At 41.5% G+C, this 21513-nt stretch overlaps 1 protein-coding gene across 10 annotated transcripts in view; it reads left to right on the top strand.

Moving 5' to 3' along the window:
* Positions 1 to 21513, top strand: part of LOC147259277 (unconventional myosin-IXAa-like) — a 122513-nt gene that overhangs the window by 53230 nt on the left and 47770 nt on the right. For 6 of the 10 annotated variants that reach the window (XM_086209563.1, XM_086209561.1, XM_086209564.1 and 3 more), the window contains exons 3-8: positions 6985 to 7079; positions 7754 to 7816; positions 9515 to 9614; positions 11449 to 11502; positions 16968 to 17068; positions 17578 to 17704. In XM_086209563.1, the coding sequence (XP_086065689.1) occupies positions 6985 to 7079; positions 7754 to 7816; positions 9515 to 9614; positions 11449 to 11502; positions 16968 to 17068; positions 17578 to 17704 (540 nt within the window). The remainder of the gene's footprint in view (positions 1 to 6984; positions 7080 to 7753; positions 7817 to 9514; positions 9615 to 11448; positions 11503 to 16967; positions 17069 to 17577; positions 17705 to 21513) is intronic. The other 4 variants (XM_086209562.1, XM_086209570.1, XM_086209569.1 and 1 more) reach the window with 2 other exon arrangements.

Genomic DNA, 21513 nt, shown 5'->3' with positions numbered 1-21513 from the left:
TATTTTGCCGACTTCTGCTTTGGCCTCCAACAATCCTCCCTGCACCACCGTGGTAACACAATTGTAGCACCTTCCTTCCTCTCTTCCTCCTGCAGACGATCGCGTTATGAGTCAGCCTCCTGCATGCTTGTGACGAAGCCCACTCAGTTCATTTAATGAGGGCTTGTGAACATCCAGCCACTCAGTGCTAAGCAGGTATCAAACAGATTAAGGAGGCGATGCACCTGAGTGGAGCACAAACGCACATAGTGTTGTCGCGTGTTACATCGTATGAATGCTCTTGCTTGTTGCTACGAAGGGCAGAGCTATTCACAAGCACCTGCTGTCGTGTGTGTGTGTGTGTTTGTGTTTCAAGGATGGACGCACACGTAGAGGAAGGGCTGGCATTGAAGCTACTCTAACTCTCCTAACACCCCCCCCCCCCCCCCACACACACACACACACACACACACAAAGTATTCCCAGCCGGCTATGTGCACCTGCCAGTGGAGGAATTTAATGTGATGTCATCTTACTGAGAGTTCCAAGGGCCTCTGTGTCTGTAGAGGAAGTGAGGACTAAAAAAAACTCGTTGGTCTAAAAGCAGACTCACACAGCCCTCAGGGGCAATCAACACTGCATCCAATCCTTCTGAAAGATGGTTTTCAAGGAATTTTGGTTGCTCCAGGTGCTTTTAACAACAAGACACAAAAGGATGGATAGTATTACATCAGACCCGATGATGAGATAATATCGACCACATCCTGCCTGTTACAGACATCTTTGTACAGTCGAACTGCCTTTTTTTTTTTTAAACTTGTTTCCTCTGTGTTCTCAGACATCAAATTAGAAACAGCTGTGTTCTTACTAACGCTAACAGTAACAGTACAAGGCCAACTGCTTGTCACATTACCATCCCAGTAGGTTATGACTTTGTGGTGTTTGTCGGTCTGTTTATCTGCAGGATCACGCAAAATCTATACAGTTATCTATTTTCACCAAACTCGGTGGAGGGGTTTGGATGGGCCAAGGAACAACCCAATGAATTTTTGAGCAAATTGGTTTAACATTTTTAAAAAGTGTTTTTTTGTTTTTTTAGAGTGCCCTCTAGTTCACCTTCATTAAATTTTCTATGAGATCACAAGTCTGTTGAATCTCTTAAATGGTGCTGACTCGTGACTGAATCATCTGGTGTGAAAATGTGTTAAATTTGTTGTCGGATGGGTCCTCGCAATATTTCAAAATGATGTGCTGTCAGGAAAATGCAGAAAATGCTAAGTCGTCCGGCTTTGCAGATGCATCGCTGATGAGCCGCAGCAATCGGTGCTAAGCTCAAAAACATGCATTTTTCATTTCTTGTGATGTGTTTTACTTCATGTTTTGCCAGTTAAATGCTCTCAAAGTGAAGCTCCATTACAGATGTAGGTGGTTCGCATTAAGAGTAACGTAATCCAGCATCTTTACAGTAAACGTCACCACAACACCCACTGCTTTCAGTCTGCTAGTTAATGATTTCAATGTTTAAATGAACCATTATGTAAATCTTTCATCAGAGGGCCGTAGATTTAAAACATAATTGATCAATTCATATCGTATCTGGCTTTTTTTTTTTTTTAATATGTCGGAACACACACACAGAACATGCTAGATTTCTCAAGGTAAAGTCATGAAAAAAGTAATATTATGGTATTGAGAGTATTTTATTTGCAAGAAGTCAAATAAGTTAGTATGGGTCTATAAAATATACACGCCAGGAAGACTAAGCATGTCCAGGCTGTCTTATCTGCTCTCAGTATTTTCATCACACTCTAACATGCTTTCAGGGCAGAGAAACAGTAAAGAGCAGACGACTGCTTCATTCAAGGCCCAGTGAGCTGAAATTAGCTGCTCTGGAGTAAACCGGCGCGATGCAGAAAAAGGAGGCCTTTGATTAGAGGACAGCCCAATAACATGCTTGCTAACGATTCAAGAATATTTTTCCCTTCATTTGAAAGAGTAGACATTTGTATTTCTGTCTTTCCCCCCCTTCTCAAGCATAGCAAGACAAATTTCTCTTTTATTTCTTCTTTCTGTGTGATTCTCCATCTGTGAGACTTTGCCTGTACTGCCATGAGACTATGTGACCAGTGATGAAGCTGTCAGATGTCAGTTTAGTGTGTGTGCGTTCATGCGTATCACATGTGTAACTTGGCAGTCTACTCCTGACATGTTACAGTTGTTTAATGAAGCGGTAAAAAGGGTTAGCGACTCCCACCGTGTCTGTGATCCGACTTAATGCTAAAGTGATGTCATTCACTGTATCTGCTGCTTCAATTTGAGCACATGGGTGTTTCATAGAAAAGGTGTGTGTGTACTGTATGTGTGCGTTTAAGGTTGGGTGACACACTGCTTTCAGACAGTGCAGCAGTTACCAAAAGGCTGGGAACAGAGCCGTGGCCTCTGGTTCGGTTTGGGTGAGCTTGTAGAAGGAGTTCAATCAGTTCACCAAAAATATTATAAATATTGTTTTTTTATTATTGTCATTGATTAAAGCTAAGACACATTGTTTTAAAGATACTTGAAGGACTCTGGAATTCCAGCATGAAAGAAGTCCTCAAAGGACAGCTGTCTGCTCACCAAAAGCATATTAGGAGGACGTCTCACACAAAAAGTATCTTCCACTCCCAAAGATATTTTTTTCCCCCAACATGTTTTTGTTTGAAGCTAAAAGAGACAGACTACTAGCCACAGAAAAAAACTGTCCAAATTGTCTGTTTACAAACTCAAAAATGCATTGTCTAGAATAATGCAAGTCTTCATTGTCCAGTTATATTCTCAATAATCCGAAGACACTTAGAATTGTGCAAAAAACCACAAACGGGATAATTTACGGCTCTTCAAAACATGTTTTGGAGAGTTTAGCTTCAAGCTAAGAAAAATACTGTCACTGCAGTTTTATGATATTAGCCACCTTCATGTGCATCTCCAGCCAATTTAATTCATTAATGCATAAACATTAATCACTACACGAATTAAAGACGACTGGCTAATGGAATTTAAGCCAACAGTTTTGGCATGCCTCCACTTAGTTCTCCTAAAATAGGTCACCTAATGGCTTCTGGTAGTGTCGTGACAACACTACAGGTGGACTGGGAGGAGAAAGAGAGCACCAGTGTTGGTATTTTAGCTGCCTGCTTCAAGAAATGTCTTGACATGCTAATTAACAAGCTAGTTCCCATTGTGTATATTTAACTAATTCCTGTTTTGAAATAGCACCACTGCTTGCTTCCTCCGAGGCTGAGGAAAAGACTGGGCTTCACTGCGGCGGTGCAGGAAACAACTGGCTAATGTAATATGACAGCGTGGAAAAGCCCACGGGGCTAACACAGTGCAGAGGCATACATTAGCATACTGTTAATATGGAGCCATGTGGACCTAAATATAAGAGACACACACACACACACACACACAGAGTATAGCTGCAGGCTCAGCACATTTGCTTCAACATAAAATCTAACATACGTCCGGCTAAGCGCTGCATCTTTGATGAGTGTAAACGGATGCTGTGGTGACCTGTTTTTACAATTGTTTTTTTCTGGCCACCATATGGTACCACAGGCTATGCAAACAATGTCGAGGTTAATTCCGTTGTATTGAGTCCCATTATATCTGAAAGTAAAATGGCAAATCAGTCTTTTAAGTCTTGAATGAGAACTGGCAATGTACCCAGTCTGTATTCCATGTTGCTGGACTCTTTTTCTTGGGGGCACGCCTCAGGGGTTTGGGTGGGTTGTCGAATGTTCAAAGTGTTGCAGCCTCCACTGTGACTTTCTGAATGTGTGTTTGAATGGATTGATGTATTGTAAAGTGTTTTGAGTGGTCTGTAGACAATAAAAAAGCTATATAAATGCAGTCCATGTATCACCTTTAATGAGAAAAAGCAGGAAAACACTGCGTACCCATCAGCAATTTAGTGTTGTACTTCATATTAAGCAGTATTTTTATCATGTTTAGTGTCACTGATGAATAGTTACCTTGACAGGTGGTTTCAGTTTAACTAAACTGAATGCAGCCCTGAATTATCCTGGTGGGTCTCCACCCCGCTGGGTAGTAACCTAGTGCCTCAGTTTTTTCTACCCTGCCAGGAGGAAAAAAAAGCCTCCGAAACAATCCTGAATAATAAATGCTGTCATGTCTGTCTGCGCATATGGTAATCAGCTTGTCATCATCCATTTTAGTTTCTAGCAGCATGACATCTTTTTTTGAGACTGTTACCTGAGAAGCAGTCGATGATGGAGGAGGCATGTGGCCACGCTACCTCCTGAGCCAGGCTGCCACTTGAAAGCTAGAGATCCAGACCCTTTCAGAGGCAATGCAGCAGTATGCAAGCAAAGATGAGGGAGATCTGCAAAAAAAAAGGAAATTAAGAGGGGGTATTCCATGTAATAGAAGGGTAATGTAGTATTACTAAAAACAGGAAAGGGATGAGTAAGTAGTGTAAATATCATGAGGAGTGGTGTTAGCTTTGCCACTAATAAGATGCTAGCATCAGAATAGTTTGACTTAAGTTCAGCATTTTTCAGAATAAGGTTCTCAAAGGAGCTCTGACAAAACCATAATATATATAACAATAATAACAGAGCGTTGTTGTTTTTATGTTTAAGATGAGATCGCTTCGCTGCAAGTGATTTATGTAGGCAGCTGATCAGGGATCATACCTGACCAGGCAGACAAAAACTATGACAACCGTCACCATGAGAGCAGCTCAAAACGTCTGTTGACAGATTTTCACATGCATAGTTGCTGACCTTTATTTTATACTCATTTTCCCTCACCTCACCTCTACCACACACACACACACACACACACACACACACACACACACACACACACACACACACACACACAGGTTTTCCTGTGCTGAGGTCACAGCAGGCATTGACCACTAAATCATCCAGACCCTGTGACCATGCTCATTAATTTCTTATGGACATGCAGCACATCAACATTTACAGAGCTATCATGCACACATCTTATCAAACACACACACACACACACACACACACACACACACACACACACACACACACACACGTCCTATCTTGCTGGTTGCTTACAGTTTCCCCCTGATCAGAGCTCATTTCACGCTCAGCTCTGTGCTTTTTCCTCGTACACACCACACCACACACTTTGGCACTGACTGGCTCCTGGAGATGACGGAGGATGTTGTTATCATGTTAATTGCAATTCTGATTTTCATAATCAGTGAATTAAAGATGTCCCTGCCAGTCCTCCCTCGCTGTGGTTGACTACGTCTCTCAGTCTGTGCAGGAGAGGCACAGAGACAGTTGGAGGTGATGGGAGGATGAGCAGCGGAAGCTGTGTGATGTGCACAGAATAAGAGCTGGTTTGTCCTGATTTGGTTGTTAACTGTGTGTCAGGTTGTTGTTATTTGAGTCATAAATAAGCTCAGAGATTTAAAACCTGTTTCAGGAGCAGGATGTTACTTTTATTATCAGTGTTATTCTGAAGCTATAGAATTCAGCCAGTAGCCACAGTCTGTTTTCCAAAACCTACTTCTCTCTCTCTCTCTCTCTCCCCCTCCTACCCTCCCCCTCACTGTCTGCCTCATTTCATTGGTTATTATTTAGTCATAACTCTTAAAGATTGACTCTGTCGACCTTAAATTTTCACTCCTGCTTCTGTGAGTTGTGCTGAAATATGAAATGTGCCACGCAAGACTCCTGTGGTCTCCTTGCTCTCTCATTTCCCCCTCAACACATATCAGTACTGACGTCCTCACCTTTTAGTTTTCTTTCATTTTTTTCTATTTTTCTTTTTCTCACCTCCCTCTTTGCAGTTTTATCTACAATTATTCCTGTTTCAGTAAGAAAGCAAAAGAAACTCCTTCAGTTTTGCCAATATGAAAAAAACGTAATATTTGTATGCTCACTTGAGGTTGTGTTTGACCTTTTTGAATTGAGAATAAGAAGGCAACGTAGACATGGAAGCTCCTCTTGCGAGTAAGTCAACTGTTTTTGCTGCTGTAGTCTTCCTGGACATTCTTGAACTTTGTCTTTATCTCAGGACAGCATCGCCTCTCCTCTCCTCTCCTCTCCTCGCCTCTCGGCCTCCCCTTCCACCCGACCTCCACCTCTACCTCCTTCTCCACCTCCCCCCTCTCCCTCTCCTAACCAGTCCCACTGGGGCCCATCAAGCCCCTAATGAGAACCTGAATGAGTCCTCCCGAGGCCTCTAATGATGGACTTGACTCCCATGAATACTGACTGAAGCATGTTTTTCTTTATCGGAATTTGTCAGTTTCGTGTTGACGTGTGTGTGTGTGTGTGTGTGTGTGTGTGTGTGTGTGTGTGCGTGCATTCTCATGGGCCCCTTTGAGAGCCTCATGACCTCTGCTACAGCATCATGATTGGTAGCTGTTCTCTCAACACATTTTTTCACTTTGTTCCTGAGTTTTGCTCTCATCAGACGCAGATAGATTTTTTACGACCGGACAGACTGTGAAAAGTTACACAAGAACAATGCATTTTTATTCTCACTATGAGTTGTTGTTATTAAAGTTTTTATGCTTCTTAGAGAGCAAGAAAATGGGTAAAAAAGATTTACTTCCATGTATCATTCAACACTTACTGTTTCATGCACTAGTGCTGCAGACCAGAGCAGTAATGATTATGCAACTTAGTGAAAATAATTGGATTTCTGAGGTTGATGTAGTGGTTGTCTTGTTGTGAAAGTTAAAGTTTTGGGGTTTTCTTGTTTGTCAATTATGAAGAGATACTAGATGCTCTGGTGCTCCGGAGAGCAACAAGGACAGAGCATTCAGTCACATCAACTGTATTATCATTTTATCCTGTCGATGCGTTGATAATTCTTGTCAGCTGCGGCCACACGGCAGTCTTTTTCAATGTGAGTGATGTCCAGCGTTGAGAGCTGCTGCACCTGCCAGTCATCGCCCGTCGATGCAAACACAATAACCTGAAGTAATGTCTACCTTTCTCTCCTCAGGCCTTTGGGAACGCCAAGACGGCCCACAATAACAACTCCAGCCGCTTCGGGAAATTCATCCAGGTCAACTACCAGGAGAGTGGCACTGTCAGGGGGTGAGACACACATCTGGCAATCACACATTTGAAAAACATATCAAATACACTTATAAAAAAACCCAAAAAACACATTGGAACACTCTGTGGGATAGAGGAATGAATTTTTAATGACCCAGATCTCAGATGATCAACAATCCATGTATAATTTAGGTGGTGTAACCTGAAATCATTTACATTAAATCAATAACTAATGGATTCAGAGATTGATTGATTTATGGCTTGTTCTTATATTTAGCAATTGTAAAATATTAAGAATTATTGATTGGATTCACATGTAGACTTACAAGTGATAGTTTATGATAGTTGATTGACAGAAAACATCATCTACCATGAAGTTATCTTTCGACCGAGCATATTATCAGACTACCCACAGCAACTTGTCATTTCAGTTGTGTTTTGTACCGTACATTAGGTAGAATATTGCAATATGTGTTTTACTATACTGCAATATATCATAATCAAATTGCCTATCAAGATATCCAGTCTTACAAGACAGCCAAATTTGCTGCTCTGCAACATGCTGTCTGTTCATGAGTCGAAGTCGCGTAAATCTGTTTACTTTCTCCGGGGCATGCATTTTTTAATAATGTAATCATTTACAAACATAAAATGATATTAAAAACTATATTTATGACAGCAATTGAGTGTCTCTCCCGTATGTGTGTGTTCAGGGCCTATGTGGAGAAGTACCTGCTGGAGAAATCCCGCCTGGTCTACCAGGAGCACAATGAGAGGTGAGAGGTTGACAGCTGTGTTTATGTGCTTTTCATCAGGCTCATTCATGCTGAGCACTGATCACTTCATTACTTAAACAGCTTACAGATTTGGTGTTGGCATGCTGACATGCAGGTGGCTAACTAACCGTAGTGTTCGGCCAGGTCACATTTCTGATACAGATAGTAAGATCTTGGCCCTGCGGGCTCCCTGTTGGCATCTTGATGGACGGAATTTATTTGCATCTGTTTTGAATATTAACAACATGAAAACACAGGGTTTCTAATTACTTGGAAGATGTTAAATTATTTATGTCCTCTACACACTTTTTTGCAGCAGGACACATTTTGGATGCAGGGAAAGATAAAACGTTGGTGAAAATCAAACTGCCCCTGAACTTCTCAGTCAGTGAAAAACTCAAATGTCTAGTGCTGTTACCGTCTGCCGTATGGTCTGGCTTTATGTTATGCACAATAATATAGGAGTTTCAATTACATAGAACCATATTGTCACATGTCTGAGAGATAAAATGTCAAATCCATATCTCTGCGCTCTCATGTTCTTTGTCAACGAAACTCAATACTGAATTTCCTCTGTGTCTGCACATGTATCTGATGACCATCTACAAACGATCAAGTTTCCTTGTGAGTTTGGTCATGTGTGTACGCAGTAGTCTGCTTATTGTCACTGGAACCTTTGGTGTAAATCTGCATCAGGGTGGTTTTCAGGAAATAGAATATATTTATTTTGAGATATGTCCATTGAAATATGTTGTTTTTTTAAAAAAAATTAACTCAGCGAAGACGTGCTGTCCCCACCTGTAGCAGGACTTCTGCAATAATATTGCGACAACACGCACGCGCACACACGCACGCATGCACACACACTCTTTTTTTGACCTCGTATCACTCATCTCTCCCTGGCAGCAGTTAAAAACCGGTACCAGCACAAAAGCTCTGTGAAGTAAAACAATGGAAAAAACCCTGCCATGGTCATCTAATCCCGCTAACCCTGATTGGTCCAGGATTTCTATTTCACCTGATGACAGGTAATAGCGGCCATATTGATAGGGTGGAAACTAAAGACAGGACCTCCCTGACAGCTCCGACCTGCAGCAGAGAGGTGGGGGAGCAGGCAGGCTGATGATAAACTACCATCTCCTAAATCTTACGCCTGTTGTTTGACAGGTTGCCTCTGTGCGACCCCCCTGCACAGGAAACTACACTGGGGAGGGAACTAGCTGAGCTTTGATAGGATACTCTGCTGTCAGGCTTCATGGATCATGTGATGAGATGGTGGGGATGTCAGGAAATGGTGCAAGCGAGGGGATGTTATTCAGCCAGCGTGGTTGCGCTGAAAATGTTGGTCAAATCAGGTCATGTTAGTTCTGAAAGGGTGTTCACGAGCAACTGGGAAAGTAGCTGTTCAACTCAGAAGTTGAACAGCTACATGCTGCTATTTAAGTGTATTCATGGTGACGGAAACTTAAACAGGTCTATTTGTAGCTTAGCCACTGCGTAGCGAGATAACAAGGTCAACAACGTGTGTGCATCTCATCTCCTCCTTGATTTTTAATTTTTTTTTTTTTACACATACTGCCTGAAGCATTTGTGTTACAATTTTAAGTGTCTTGAAGAGTAGTGAGGAGATAATTATTGTGCCCTAGAGTTATCACATTACTGCAACTCTACCTCTAACTTGTGGTTTGTGTGTTTTAGAAACTACCATGTGTTTTACTACCTGTTGGCTGGAGCCAGTGAAGAAGAAAGAAAGTCTTTCCACCTGCTCAAACCTGAGGAATACCACTACCTCAACCAGGTCGGCACAAACACGCCCTCCCACACACATACACACATACTGAGAAGACAGTACTTCACAACAAAGTATCTATGCAGTCTTGTCCTATTTATAGTCCTGCATCGCAAAAAAGAGGTAACTGAATTCAGAGCACATCCACTTTTATGTCACAACAAATGATGAAACCTGTCACATATTCAGTTACCGAGTGAGTTGTTGAAGTGAAGTCACTGCAGACAAAAGATGGATGAAGAAGTTAAAGATGGTGTGAGACTGTTTGACCGTCTTCTCTCCTTCAATGGCTGATCTTATTTTCAAATTTATCATAACTGGGGCACTTCTCAGCGCGAGTGTTGATTGCATCAGCTCAAAATATTTCTAACCAGCATCGGTGTGTGTTTCGTGCTTGTGTGGGTCTGGGTTTGCTTATGTGTGCATCTGTGTGTGTTGGCAGCAGATGTGTGAGGGATTCGTATTCCCTCCTCCGACGGCGGCACACTGGGGAGGCAACAAAATAGAAAAAACGTCTTTGTTCATCTCTTTTGGCTTCCCCAAAAAAGTAACAGTTTTTTTTTCCTCCTCTCTTAATCCCCACAACAACAGCCCCCTTCCTACTGCTGCCTGTTACTATGCGGCTCTGTTTCCATGGCAACTGAAAGACTCAATAGTTAATCTGGCACTGGCTCGTGCTGAGGGCGCCTTCGGTCGCGTGTGTTTGTGTGCACATGTGTTTGTCTGAGCGTGTCTATGTGTGGGGCTGTGTGTGTGTGTGTGTGTGTGTGTGTGTGTGTGTGTGTGTGTGTGTGTGTCTGGCAAACCACAGGCAGCAGACACATGCACACACACACTCACACACACGTATATGGGCACTTTTTATTCAGTGCAAGAAAGGAGCAAAAATGATTACCCATATTTAGCTCCCCTTCCGTCCTTCCTCCTCTCATATTGTTTTGTCCATGTCCACATTTTTAAGTATTTAAATATATGCAGCTTTCTATTTTGGTAACACTTCTGGAATCTTAGAAAAACGTTTTATGTATACCTCATCCTTTTTAAATCGTTGTAAAATAATAGCAAAAATCGCTCCGTCTTTTTCAACAACATTCTCCCGCACAAAGACATTTTTGTCTTCATTCTGTATTTCGCTGTTTGGTGTTCAGAGGGTTAAACTACCCAGTAATGTATAATGATGTTAGAAATGGCTCCAGGTCAGCCAGCTAGAACAGAGTGTAAGCATAACCCCAACAAAGCCGGTGTAAAAAAGAAGAAAAAACATTGTGTTTTTCGAACTGAACTGACCCGGAATTTTATGGGTTCTTTCTTGGCCGAGCTTCACTCCTCCACCCAATTGTGTGAAACTTGTCCAGGTAGGTTTTGTGTAATCTTTCTAACAGACCAACAAATAAACATACCAATAGATGTGGTTGGGAACATAACCTCCTCGGTGGAGCTAATTTCTACGTTTGATTTGATAATAATCTGATCATCCTGATAATGTGAGTCGTTCTTCAGCCCCTGGTGTTTGCCGTCTCATATATTAGATTAAGTCGTCCAGACAAAACATCGCATTTGCCGTGTTCTTATTCCGTGAATGCAATGAAATATGAGTCAGCGTCAATTCAGTGTAAAAAATTAGGTTAAGCATGAAGTGTTCACACACTAACTGACAGGTTGCGGTTCATTTAATGGAAAACATTTACCTCTATCGCAAACAGAGTAGGTCACGTCATAGATTGGATTTCTGCAGTTCCACAGGTGTGTGTGTGTGTGTGTGTGTGTGTGTGTGTGTGTGTGTGTGTGTGTGTGTGTGTGTGTGTGATTCAAACCATCCTAACCCACTTTGCCTTACTTCCAGATGACAAAGAAATCGCACAAACTCCACTGGGACAATTACTATGAAAGCGAGCTGGTCAGTATTACTTGGGTGACACGTTGTTTGTGTGCGTCTGTGTCCATGGGTGTGTCGTGGTGGTGCGTTGGGTCTCCGCTGTCACACATGCCTGCTTTCGCTGAAATGGATGGAGACGACCTGAAGTGACCTCGGCAGGTCGCAATAAAGAAGGAGCTGCCTCTAATATGTTTAAAGAGATACTTTGATGTGATGATTTTACTGTATCTCTAAATTTGTAATCGTAGTTTTTGTAGTTTTTCATCTGAAATTAGTTTTTGATTCAAAATTTGGAGGATTCATTAAGATTATTTCTAGTACTCAAATTCTGTCTGTGTAAAAAAAAAAAAAAAAAAGTGGGTAATTTATTAATAAAGTTCCCTTTAAATAAGGTGAGTTCATTTTTAGACAGAGTTAAACAAAATCACAAAAGAATCCCTTTAAACTGATCTTTGGCTTTGGGTGGTCTGCTGTCAGGCGGTGGGTGATGATGAGCTCAAACCGCCATTGTAAAACGGGAAGATTCAGGGTTGGGTTATTTGACACAGCTGGTTTTTAACTTTTGTAAACCTTGAATCCAAGATCCTACCATCAAGTTCAAGAGCAAAGAAGAAATAAAAACAAGAAGTAAACTTGAGGCCATTCAAGCTATCCAGCAGAAATGGTTCCTGCCATACGGGAGTATACGACACATGTACAGACAGATATTGGCGTGAAGTAGCCCTTTTTTCATTTTTAGTACTTAATCTTTTCGACTTTCTAATGAATGCATTGTCAAGAGAAATATTTTCAAGCCCACATATGTATCATATGGTGGCTAAACTTGAATCAGTAATTAACTTTTTTTTTTTTAAACTACATGAGCTGCAAGGAAACTGTGCTGTGCATTTTCCCAAAAACTGCATCACATAAAACAAACAGTATCATGGGATGACACCAATGGAGGCAGCAGATTTTAAATATTTCTTGGATAAAATGTTTAAAACTGGTACAATACAAATAGAAAATAACTTATTTCTCACTTTGCAGAAAATCAGTCTTTTGGGCATAGTGAATCTGAACGTCTTTTCTAAGAAAACTTTCTTCCCCTGCACAGTTTGAGATGGTTACATCAGCGTCGGTTCACATCCTGAAACTTCCCTTTTAGAATGTGTGTGTGTGTGTGTGTGTGTGTATGTGTGTGTGTGAGAGAGAGAGAGAGCGTGCCACTGTCTTGCCAGCCTGCACCTGAGTAATGTTTGGTCAGTGGGATTCATTGTGTGTGGTTGAGGGATTCAATAACTCCTAATGGAAGATTATGATACTGTGACTTTGCCAGCAAGCAAACACTAGACATGGGAAGCGGTTAGTAAAAATACCGCTTGTATGTTAGTCTTGTCCCTCTTGACTGCGGCTCTTTGTCTCCCACTATTTTAATGGTTCTTTTATCCAGTCAAAGGGTTTCCGAGGACACTCGCTCTTTCAGTCCTGCATCACATTCATTCAGTTAAAGGAGTGCTCCACCCAAACTCTGTCCTCTGAGTATCAAATACTCACCCATTGCATGCCTGAAATGGTCAATGTTCCCTGAAGACTGTCAGAAATCTATACCTCATATCGTTATTGACTATTTACTCCACCCTACAAGTCCAATGGAATTAGGATATGGAGCTATTTAATGTTAAAGTGGGGACAGTTAGGAACATGGTGAACATGAGGATCAGCAGAAGTTATAATAATAATGTTTTAATTGGATATTTTCTATGGATTCCAATTGAAAACACAATTTTCAGTGCAGTTCATTTCAATCCATGCTGACTGCAGCTGCTGTTCTCCAAGAGGGAAACAATCAGGGGCATATTAGATCGCTTCATCTGACCAAATAAGCACATTTGCTTTGTTTGAGATTGAGAAGAGAAGATCGATATCGATCTTTTGTCCCGAAGTGTGGCCGAAGCCTTTGTTTACCTCAGCTGCAGAGGGCATCAGGCCTTTATTGAGGGCAGGCTTCTGTTAGAGACAGGTCTTTATTTCTATTGCCCTGTCCTTCATAAGATTATTTGTTCATATTTTAGTTCTTGTTTTGCTCCTTTCTCCTTCTCCTTTCTCCTCCTTTCTCCTTTTTTAGTCTCATGAGGGTGGAACAAGAAGTAGTGCTGGTACGCACATTTCCCCCCCCCTGGTCTGTTTTGGAGCTGGGAGCTCTGTAAGACCTGGCTTTTGATTGACAGACAGTCTTTATTTGAGGAAAATACAGTATGGGGGGGGGGGTTGATTACAGAGTTTGTGTCAGAATTGTCAAGATGAGAGGAGGAAGTGGCTGATCCTGGTTTATCTTGACAAATTACATCTATTGCTACTCCCATGCTAAGCTAAGCTGTGCTAACCCCGTCTTGACTTTCGAACACAGACAAAACTTTTATATCTTCTCTACTCACTCTTGGAAATGACAACAACAACAAAAATTTCAGAAACTATTCCTTTAATATTCATTCAGCTGATTTGACTTTTGAGTAGACATCAACATCACAATCATCATCACACTTTTGTCAAATGTGGAGGCTGTCATCGCTCAGGCTATCCCAGCACATCCACACTGGTCATTTCCATTGCAGGGTTTCCTAAATTAGTCTCACTAACGTAACAAAATACTGTATTAGTTTCAGGGAAAGCTCGTAACTCATGTTAACCTTCCAATTACCTTTTAATCATTCGATGTTAATGTCTTCAAAATCAATGAGTGGAAGCACTTTGTTTTTGTATTTTCTCACCTTACTTGGGAAACTGGTAAGTGTAAAACAACATAATGATATGTGTCCAATTTTTCCTGAACACATCTGATGTGCAGTCTGACTGTGTCTGCCCCATCTGCTGACGTTGACATTCACACTCGCTGCCTCTCTCAGGGTTCAGCCAATGACCTCATCAGATTGTGACCCCGCCGTCTCTAAGGAGATGATTTCATCATCTTCGCACACACACAGAAATCCCGGCAGCACTTGACAGCTGTCAGGACATCTGACCAACCCTTTGGGGTTATGTAACTTTGTAACTACAATGTCTGCTGCAGAAAATAGAAAATAAGCAAATGAGAGTTTAAAAATAATTTAAAAAAAAAATCCCAAAGACCAAACATTTTTTGGATGTTTGCATTTGATGTGTGCAGTTTGGTGTTTGGCTCTGTGGGTTTGCATTTTCTGCCTGTTTGGGTGTCTATGGTTTTTGGTTGTGTGGAATGTAGGGACGTGGTGGCATGCTTTTTTTGGCACACAATCACCTGAGTGCCTTGACAGCATAAATCGTGATTAAGTCATGGTAAGTAATAAAAAAGCCTGGACTGCAGATCCATGAGTGATCTGTTAAAAAGCTCCATGTGTGGTGCCAGCTGGGGTCCTGACTTGACTCAGTTGAGTGTTGCAACTGGTATATGATTACAATTTCAACATGGATTCTTAAGTAGGAAAATATTCTTTGTTTAAAATACGTAAAAAGAAACAGAGTGTTTCTTAATCATCCATTTAGTTCACTCAAAAATTCATTGTTTTCAAAATCAGTGATAGTTAAGGTTTTGGTGTTGGACCAAACTATGCCTTCACAAATGGCTCAATTTGATCTCTTTATTTTCTCTACTTCCTTCAACGTATCACGTTGTGCTGCTTGGCATAGAGGTCGAGCATACCGGGCATTTAGGAAACTGGTTTTTGCCGAGTTTCGCTGTAGCTCAAGAGGCATCAAAACCCCTTTGTTGCAATTGGAGAGGCTCGCTGGAGAAATACACCGATTGTTGGCTCTGTCGATCCTGACGAGTTATAAGCCAAAGGAAAACAATAGAGAGACAGAGGAGTGTTGAATGTGAAGAGGAAGCAGACCCAGAGCGTGGATTATGGGTTCCCGTGTTGTCTCTCGTTGGCCGGTCGCTGTGGTATGTGCTAATTACAACCTGAGAGAGGCTCGCTGCTGGAGCCGAGACATGCTGACCGACTGGAGGGCCTACACACACACACACACACACACACACACACACACACACAATTCCTCACTCATTCATTCACTCAACACATTCATGGACTGTATATCAGTTTCTCTGAATTCCACAGAATGCACTTGTGTTCATTTAGCAGCATTAATAGAGGAGGTTTGCATTGCCTAAAAAGTCTGAAAGAAATAAAGTAATGACAATATCTGCTAATTTACTTTGAATCTCGTATTTATGTACTTTTTGCACATTAACCTGTATTATATCACCCTCGATATACCAGCCAGTGCTTTCCTACTTTCTTCAGACATAAAGTAACATTAGCTCTGATTCTGATTTGCTTCCGGCCACCTGACAGAGATCAAATATTCACATTTGCTTTTGAGATTCAAATTGGCCTCCTTGTGAATGATCAGATATCAATCAGAGAATTATTATACGCCTGAGGATTAGTCTTTCTTGGCTAGCTTGGCCAGCTTTACCGTGATGAGATCTAACGGTGTGAGAGACAAGTGAACCTCATTTGAAGCAGTAGACATGAGAGCAGCTGCTCTGCTGAAGGTGATGCCAAAACCTAACAGTTGAGACAGTTGGATTCCAAAGCTATGACGACAAAAGAGCGCAACATTCTCAAATTCGTGTGAAATGTTATGATTATTATCTGTCTCTTCATTAAAGTAGAACTTGAGTTATCACCTGTAACTGTACGGGTACAGGTATGCACCTGAATGCACCTGACACACGAACTATAAGTAATGACATCTCTGCACTTAAGAAAATACTGAAGTACTCACTGATTATAGCGTCCATGTCCGTGTAGTTGTTCTATATCCTGTATCATGGTGTTACATTTTTGGCACATCAGATAAAAAGTCCTTAAACTGGGTTCAGTTCTTAATGTAAAATCCTTTTATTTTTTTTAAACTATGCACCAGGTTATTTGCCTTATTTTGTAACAGCAACAACAACAAAAATAACCTTTCAGTTCATTAATATCTTATTAGCTACTGTTGGTAACCCAACAGTTATAAAATATGAATTTTCCTAATTTATAATGTCTAAATATTAATTGTTTTAGCTTGAATCAGACAGCATTGTATCATAAAATGACATTCAACTTCTTTAGCCAGGAAAAGGACAGTGGAGGCCAGAGACATCAAGTTCATATCGAGATGATAAAAAGATGTTCTCGAGAGTCGTGATAATTCCTCTTGAGAAACTATTTGGATGACTCATGGATATCGTTAGATATTTAGCATTTTCTGTGTCATGTAGCTCTTTATCCCCTTAAGAACATTTTCTTTTAATATACAAACTAAGCAGACGTTAGTAATGATGATCTTTCCGTTAAATAAACTCAACTTGGCTTCTGCTGCAGCTGTTTGCTCCATCGTTAACAAAAGGCTCACTCCATAAGCTCGTCATTGTGTTGCTATCTGATGTTATATCTTCATCAAAAGTAACCTGTGGTGCTGACATCACTCCGTGTCTCCCTCTCTCCCTCTGTCTCTGCGCTCCCACCTGAAACCAGCAGGACTGCTTCACGGTGGAAGGCGAAGACCTGAAACACGACTTTGAGCGGCTGCAGCTGGCAATGGAGATGGTCGGATTCCTCCCCACCACACGCAAACAGTAAGACGATCTACACGATGTGCACAGCTATGGAAAATTAGTATAGAACCACAGCCGTGTTGTCTGCCGGGATCAGGTTCAGAAATGTGGAGGAGAATGAATCTGCAAATATTTATCTCATAACATTTTTGTGGGAACATATTACTTGCTCAGCAAATGTGGTTACAGCTATAGCAGCTATATGGAGGCGGAGACAAATTAATCACTGTGGGAACAGTCCTGCTCCTCATTTGTTTTCTTGTGTACTCTCTTGCTTTTAATTGTCTTACTCCCACTCTTAATTCTTGATAATATTGTGTAAATTAACAGTCCCTCAGATATTTAAAGATAATATTGAATTAGATGAAAGTGTTAGTGCGGCTTTCTCATGTACAGACCATCAGTCAGTGTAACTCTGGCTGGAAGGGCCTCTGAAGTAAAGAAACTCCTTTTGTTCAATGTAAATCATGCATGTAGGGATTTGCCCCAAAACAATGTCCTAACAGAGAGAGTCTTATTTTCCTTGCCAGGATTTTCTCCCTGCTGTCAGCTATCCTGCACCTGGGGAACATCCGCTACAAGAAGAAGACCTACCGAGACGATTCCATTGACATCTGCAACCCAGAGGTCCTGCCCATCGTCTCTGAGCTGCTAGAGGTGAGCGGCACAAAGCGCAATTGTACACAAACACTGAGGGTCATAGTAGTAAAGGTCACAGTCTGTTAGATGGATGTCTGTTAGTCAGTCACCTGACCACACCTCTTTTTCTATTGAGCACACCCCTGGGTGCACAGTCTGGTGCAGGTACATTTGACAGTTTATTCACGTGTGGCGCAGGGTGAGAAAGTTACAACTGTTGGTTGGAAACCAGTGATGGCACCTGTGCCGCACCGCAAGATAGAGTCCCCATGCGACATGCCCCATCAAGACAGTACATTTTGTTTTGCTGACAATGTAGAAATGCAAGACTCTAAATACTCTTAAGGATAATAAAAATGAAGAATTATAGCATTTCACCACAGGGTTTGTTTATTCTTCTTGAATTCTTCCTTTGCTGTTTTGTCTCCCAGAGTTGTTTCAAGCCCACTGGGGATTCTTATAACTTTTAACAAAATAAGTGACATCCTTTGGACAAACAGTGGTGTCTCATCACTTTTGAAACGCAAGTATTTGTGATTCAAAGTGCCGGACTTCACCTCCCATATATGGATTTTACAAAAACCCTCTCAGTGTGCTGAGGGCTCTCTGCACACAAGCACAGCTTGCGGTGACAGTGGAATTTAAGAGGTGCTTCAAGAGCCATCTAACCATGCAGCGCTTCCACAAAGTACCGTTTGTGTACAGACTATTTTCAGACCTCTCTTGCTGGTGCACTGTTGCATTGGCGTGTTTTCCCACTGGTATTAAAAACATCCCAGAATCACAGTTACAATGTCCAACAGTGACTTTAAAGGGTCATCTTGAGGACATGTGTTGCTTGTCTCTTTGTCCCTCAATTCTGAAGGGGAAAGGTTTCGTAAACATCTTGTTCTTTTTAGCTTGTCGGCTGTAATATCAGCTGGATGTTTGGTAGATGATCAGGGCATTTTTATTAGTCACCAGCTTGCTTTCATACCACAACCTCTACTTGTTTAATTCAGTAGTAGCAGACTGATTAGTCTGCTCAGTGACAGCCCTTTGTAAAAAAAGATTGACCAACCTGTTAAAAGGAAAAACTGCCTCAGATTATTAATTGGTAACAATGTCAGTCTAATACCAGTTTGTCTTTTTCCTCATGTAAATATCTTCCTACGTTATATTTTTATAACCTCACTTCTGTTTTATCACTGCACAAACAAGAACTGAAGCAGTTCTCATAAAGGCTCCAGGGCGTAATATGTGCAGATATTTCCTGACCACAGTCTCCCAACATTTTAATTATCCTGTTGTCTGTGAGTCTTACACTCATCCTGAAGATGATGAGAGAAATGGAAAAATATCTTCTGGCATGGGTTAACATGCCATGCAGCGTTTACAAGTTTATCATGTTGAGCTCTATTTGGGTTTGTTCTTGAAGGAGTAAGCAGACCACACACACACACACACACACACACACACACACACACACACACACACACACACACACACACACACACACACACACACACTCATCAGCTTGCCCAGTGAGGACAACTCCAACATGCTGTTCTGATTTACCTTGGGATTGAGCGATGGTGTCACTTCCCAGTCCCTCTTACAAACTGCAACGATTAGCCGGATGTGCTTGTTGAGTCGCTGACAAAACAATGTCCGAAGTGTGCCGGAGACTCCTGTCAACAGCACAGCGGGGATGTTATGACTGAGAAGAGGCTGCCAGTGTTCCCCTTTGACATCCAGCCTGGTCTATGAGTCACCAGAGATCCAGAGTGGCAGTGAACTTGGCCACATGTTACCCACATGCGCTAAGTTAGTGTTGTAAGTTCAAGTTTATTTGGATGTCTGTTAGTTAGTGCTCAGGCACCGGCTATTTGTCCTGAGGGACATATAAAACATTCTTAAAAAGAAACCAAAACAAGACTTAATGAATTCAAAGGAGAGCAACAGGACATTTTTATCTTGACAAATTCCTTGCTGAAACAGCACAAAGGAGAATTGTTCATCAGTTAATGGGAAACCAGTGTTACTTTGAAAGTTTCAGATGGTTTTATTAGATTCACATGGTAAAATTAAAAATACATTTTCTATTTAAGCATATTTTTTTGAGGCAAAACAACAACAACAAGAACAACATAAACAAGAGATTGTTCAAAGGAGAACATTTGGCTCCTGGCCCTTTCGTGCTCAGATCATAATCAAGGCTCCATGACAATACCCTCACACGTCACTGCGTGGCTGTTCTGTGGAGAAAGAGGCTAGTGAAAAGGAACAAAAAATCATTTGTAAAAAAATATGTTTCCTCCAGACTCACTCTGCCACACCCATCAAGTTTGGGGGAAAATCTGCCTTGTGTTTGAATCCCGCTGAAAGACAAAACGCTACCAAAAGCATGACATCTTTGTTGGAGATCAAGCAAACAGACGTATGACATCAGTATCAGTATCGATTATCGGCCGAAGTAAAATTAAGAAGGATAAATACTTCGACACATTTGACTGTTTGTCACTGAAAGTGTTAAATATATCACTGTTAAAATGATATATTTTGATTGTACAAAGCGCACAGGCTCCACTAACAGTGCCGAGCACTGATGATTTATTGATGACGCTTCCTAAACCCTCTCGGTAAGAGACTCAGCTAAATGGCTAAATTGAGGTGTGCTAAATGCAGTGACAGAGTCATGAAAGGCTGGAATGGCTAGAGGAGAAAAGCTCAGCTGAAGTGCACACTCTAGCTCTGAGTGTGGACATCATTAGCCTGAGCAGCCAGTGTCTGAGATCAGTCCGAGATACTAGATGAAAAAAGAGCAACGTTTTGGACAGGATTAGATGTGAACCACTGCTCTCACTGTAACTGTGACACAATAACGCAAAGCACTTTTCTCGGAGAATTTATAACCACGAGTGTGAATTGATGCATGAATGGGAATGAGGCTGGTTGGAGCTTCCTGTTTCCTGTGGAGGTGGAACTGGAAGAGGAAATACAGCTCGGCGGGATTGATGGACGGCTGACAGACTGGATCCTCTGTGTTTTAGAGTTGAGTGACTTAACCTAACCAGAAACATTCCTGTGCAAACTGGAAATCCGTCCTGAGACAATCGCTTTCTGTGAAATCCCACCAAAACCTTAATTTACTGACATTAATACCCTAAACTACAAGGAACGTGCACTGTTTTAGAAATTATTTCATGTGCATTCTGGCAGAGAGTTGTATAAAGACATTTATAACTCATATTGTTAATCCCAAAAACAGAGTTTTGGGCTGGTATGCTTGACTATTAGTTGACTCTGACCAGTTATCAGCCAACAATGTGCACCAGTTACACAAACAAGTGAATGAGCTTTAATGAAGCTCACTGATGGATTCGCTTGAATACAGCCAGTACATTCCTATGCTGGGATTAATCCATAATCACAATGTAAGCCAGCACAGACCAGCCCTTCTCCCCGGCTCTTGAGGAACTTAGTGTTTTGTTAAATAGCACTTGTTTCAGGGTGTATTTGTCATTATTCTTCTTATTAAAAATGGGCTCACTTGGAATAGGAAAACAAGTTATCAGTAGATGCTGCTGTGCTTTTTCAGTACCACGTGGAGAGTGCACAGAGGAGAGATGTTGTTTATTTCAGGGTCTGTAATGAGTCATGTTCCCTGGAGCCTGAGGGTGTTAGTCGCTTTCAGGGCGTCGGGCATCCGCCTGGCCACGCTCCCTGGATGACTGCTGCTAGCAGGCTCACACAGGGAGGCGGTGATGCACGCGCATACAGAACAAGGAGAAGAGTGGGTTGAATCTGAAACTGAACATACGTTTCTGGATGGCTCTTTTATTTGG

Source organism: Aulostomus chinensis, chromosome 7 (assembly GCF_037954235.1).
Source record: "Aulostomus chinensis isolate RoL2024-O1b breed Wild chromosome 7, RoL_Achi_v1.0, whole genome shotgun sequence".
NCBI lineage: Eukaryota > Metazoa > Chordata > Actinopteri > Syngnathiformes > Aulostomidae > Aulostomus > Aulostomus chinensis.
The sequence above is the reverse complement of the archived record's forward strand: the minus strand, read 5'-3'. Positions and strand labels throughout refer to the sequence as shown.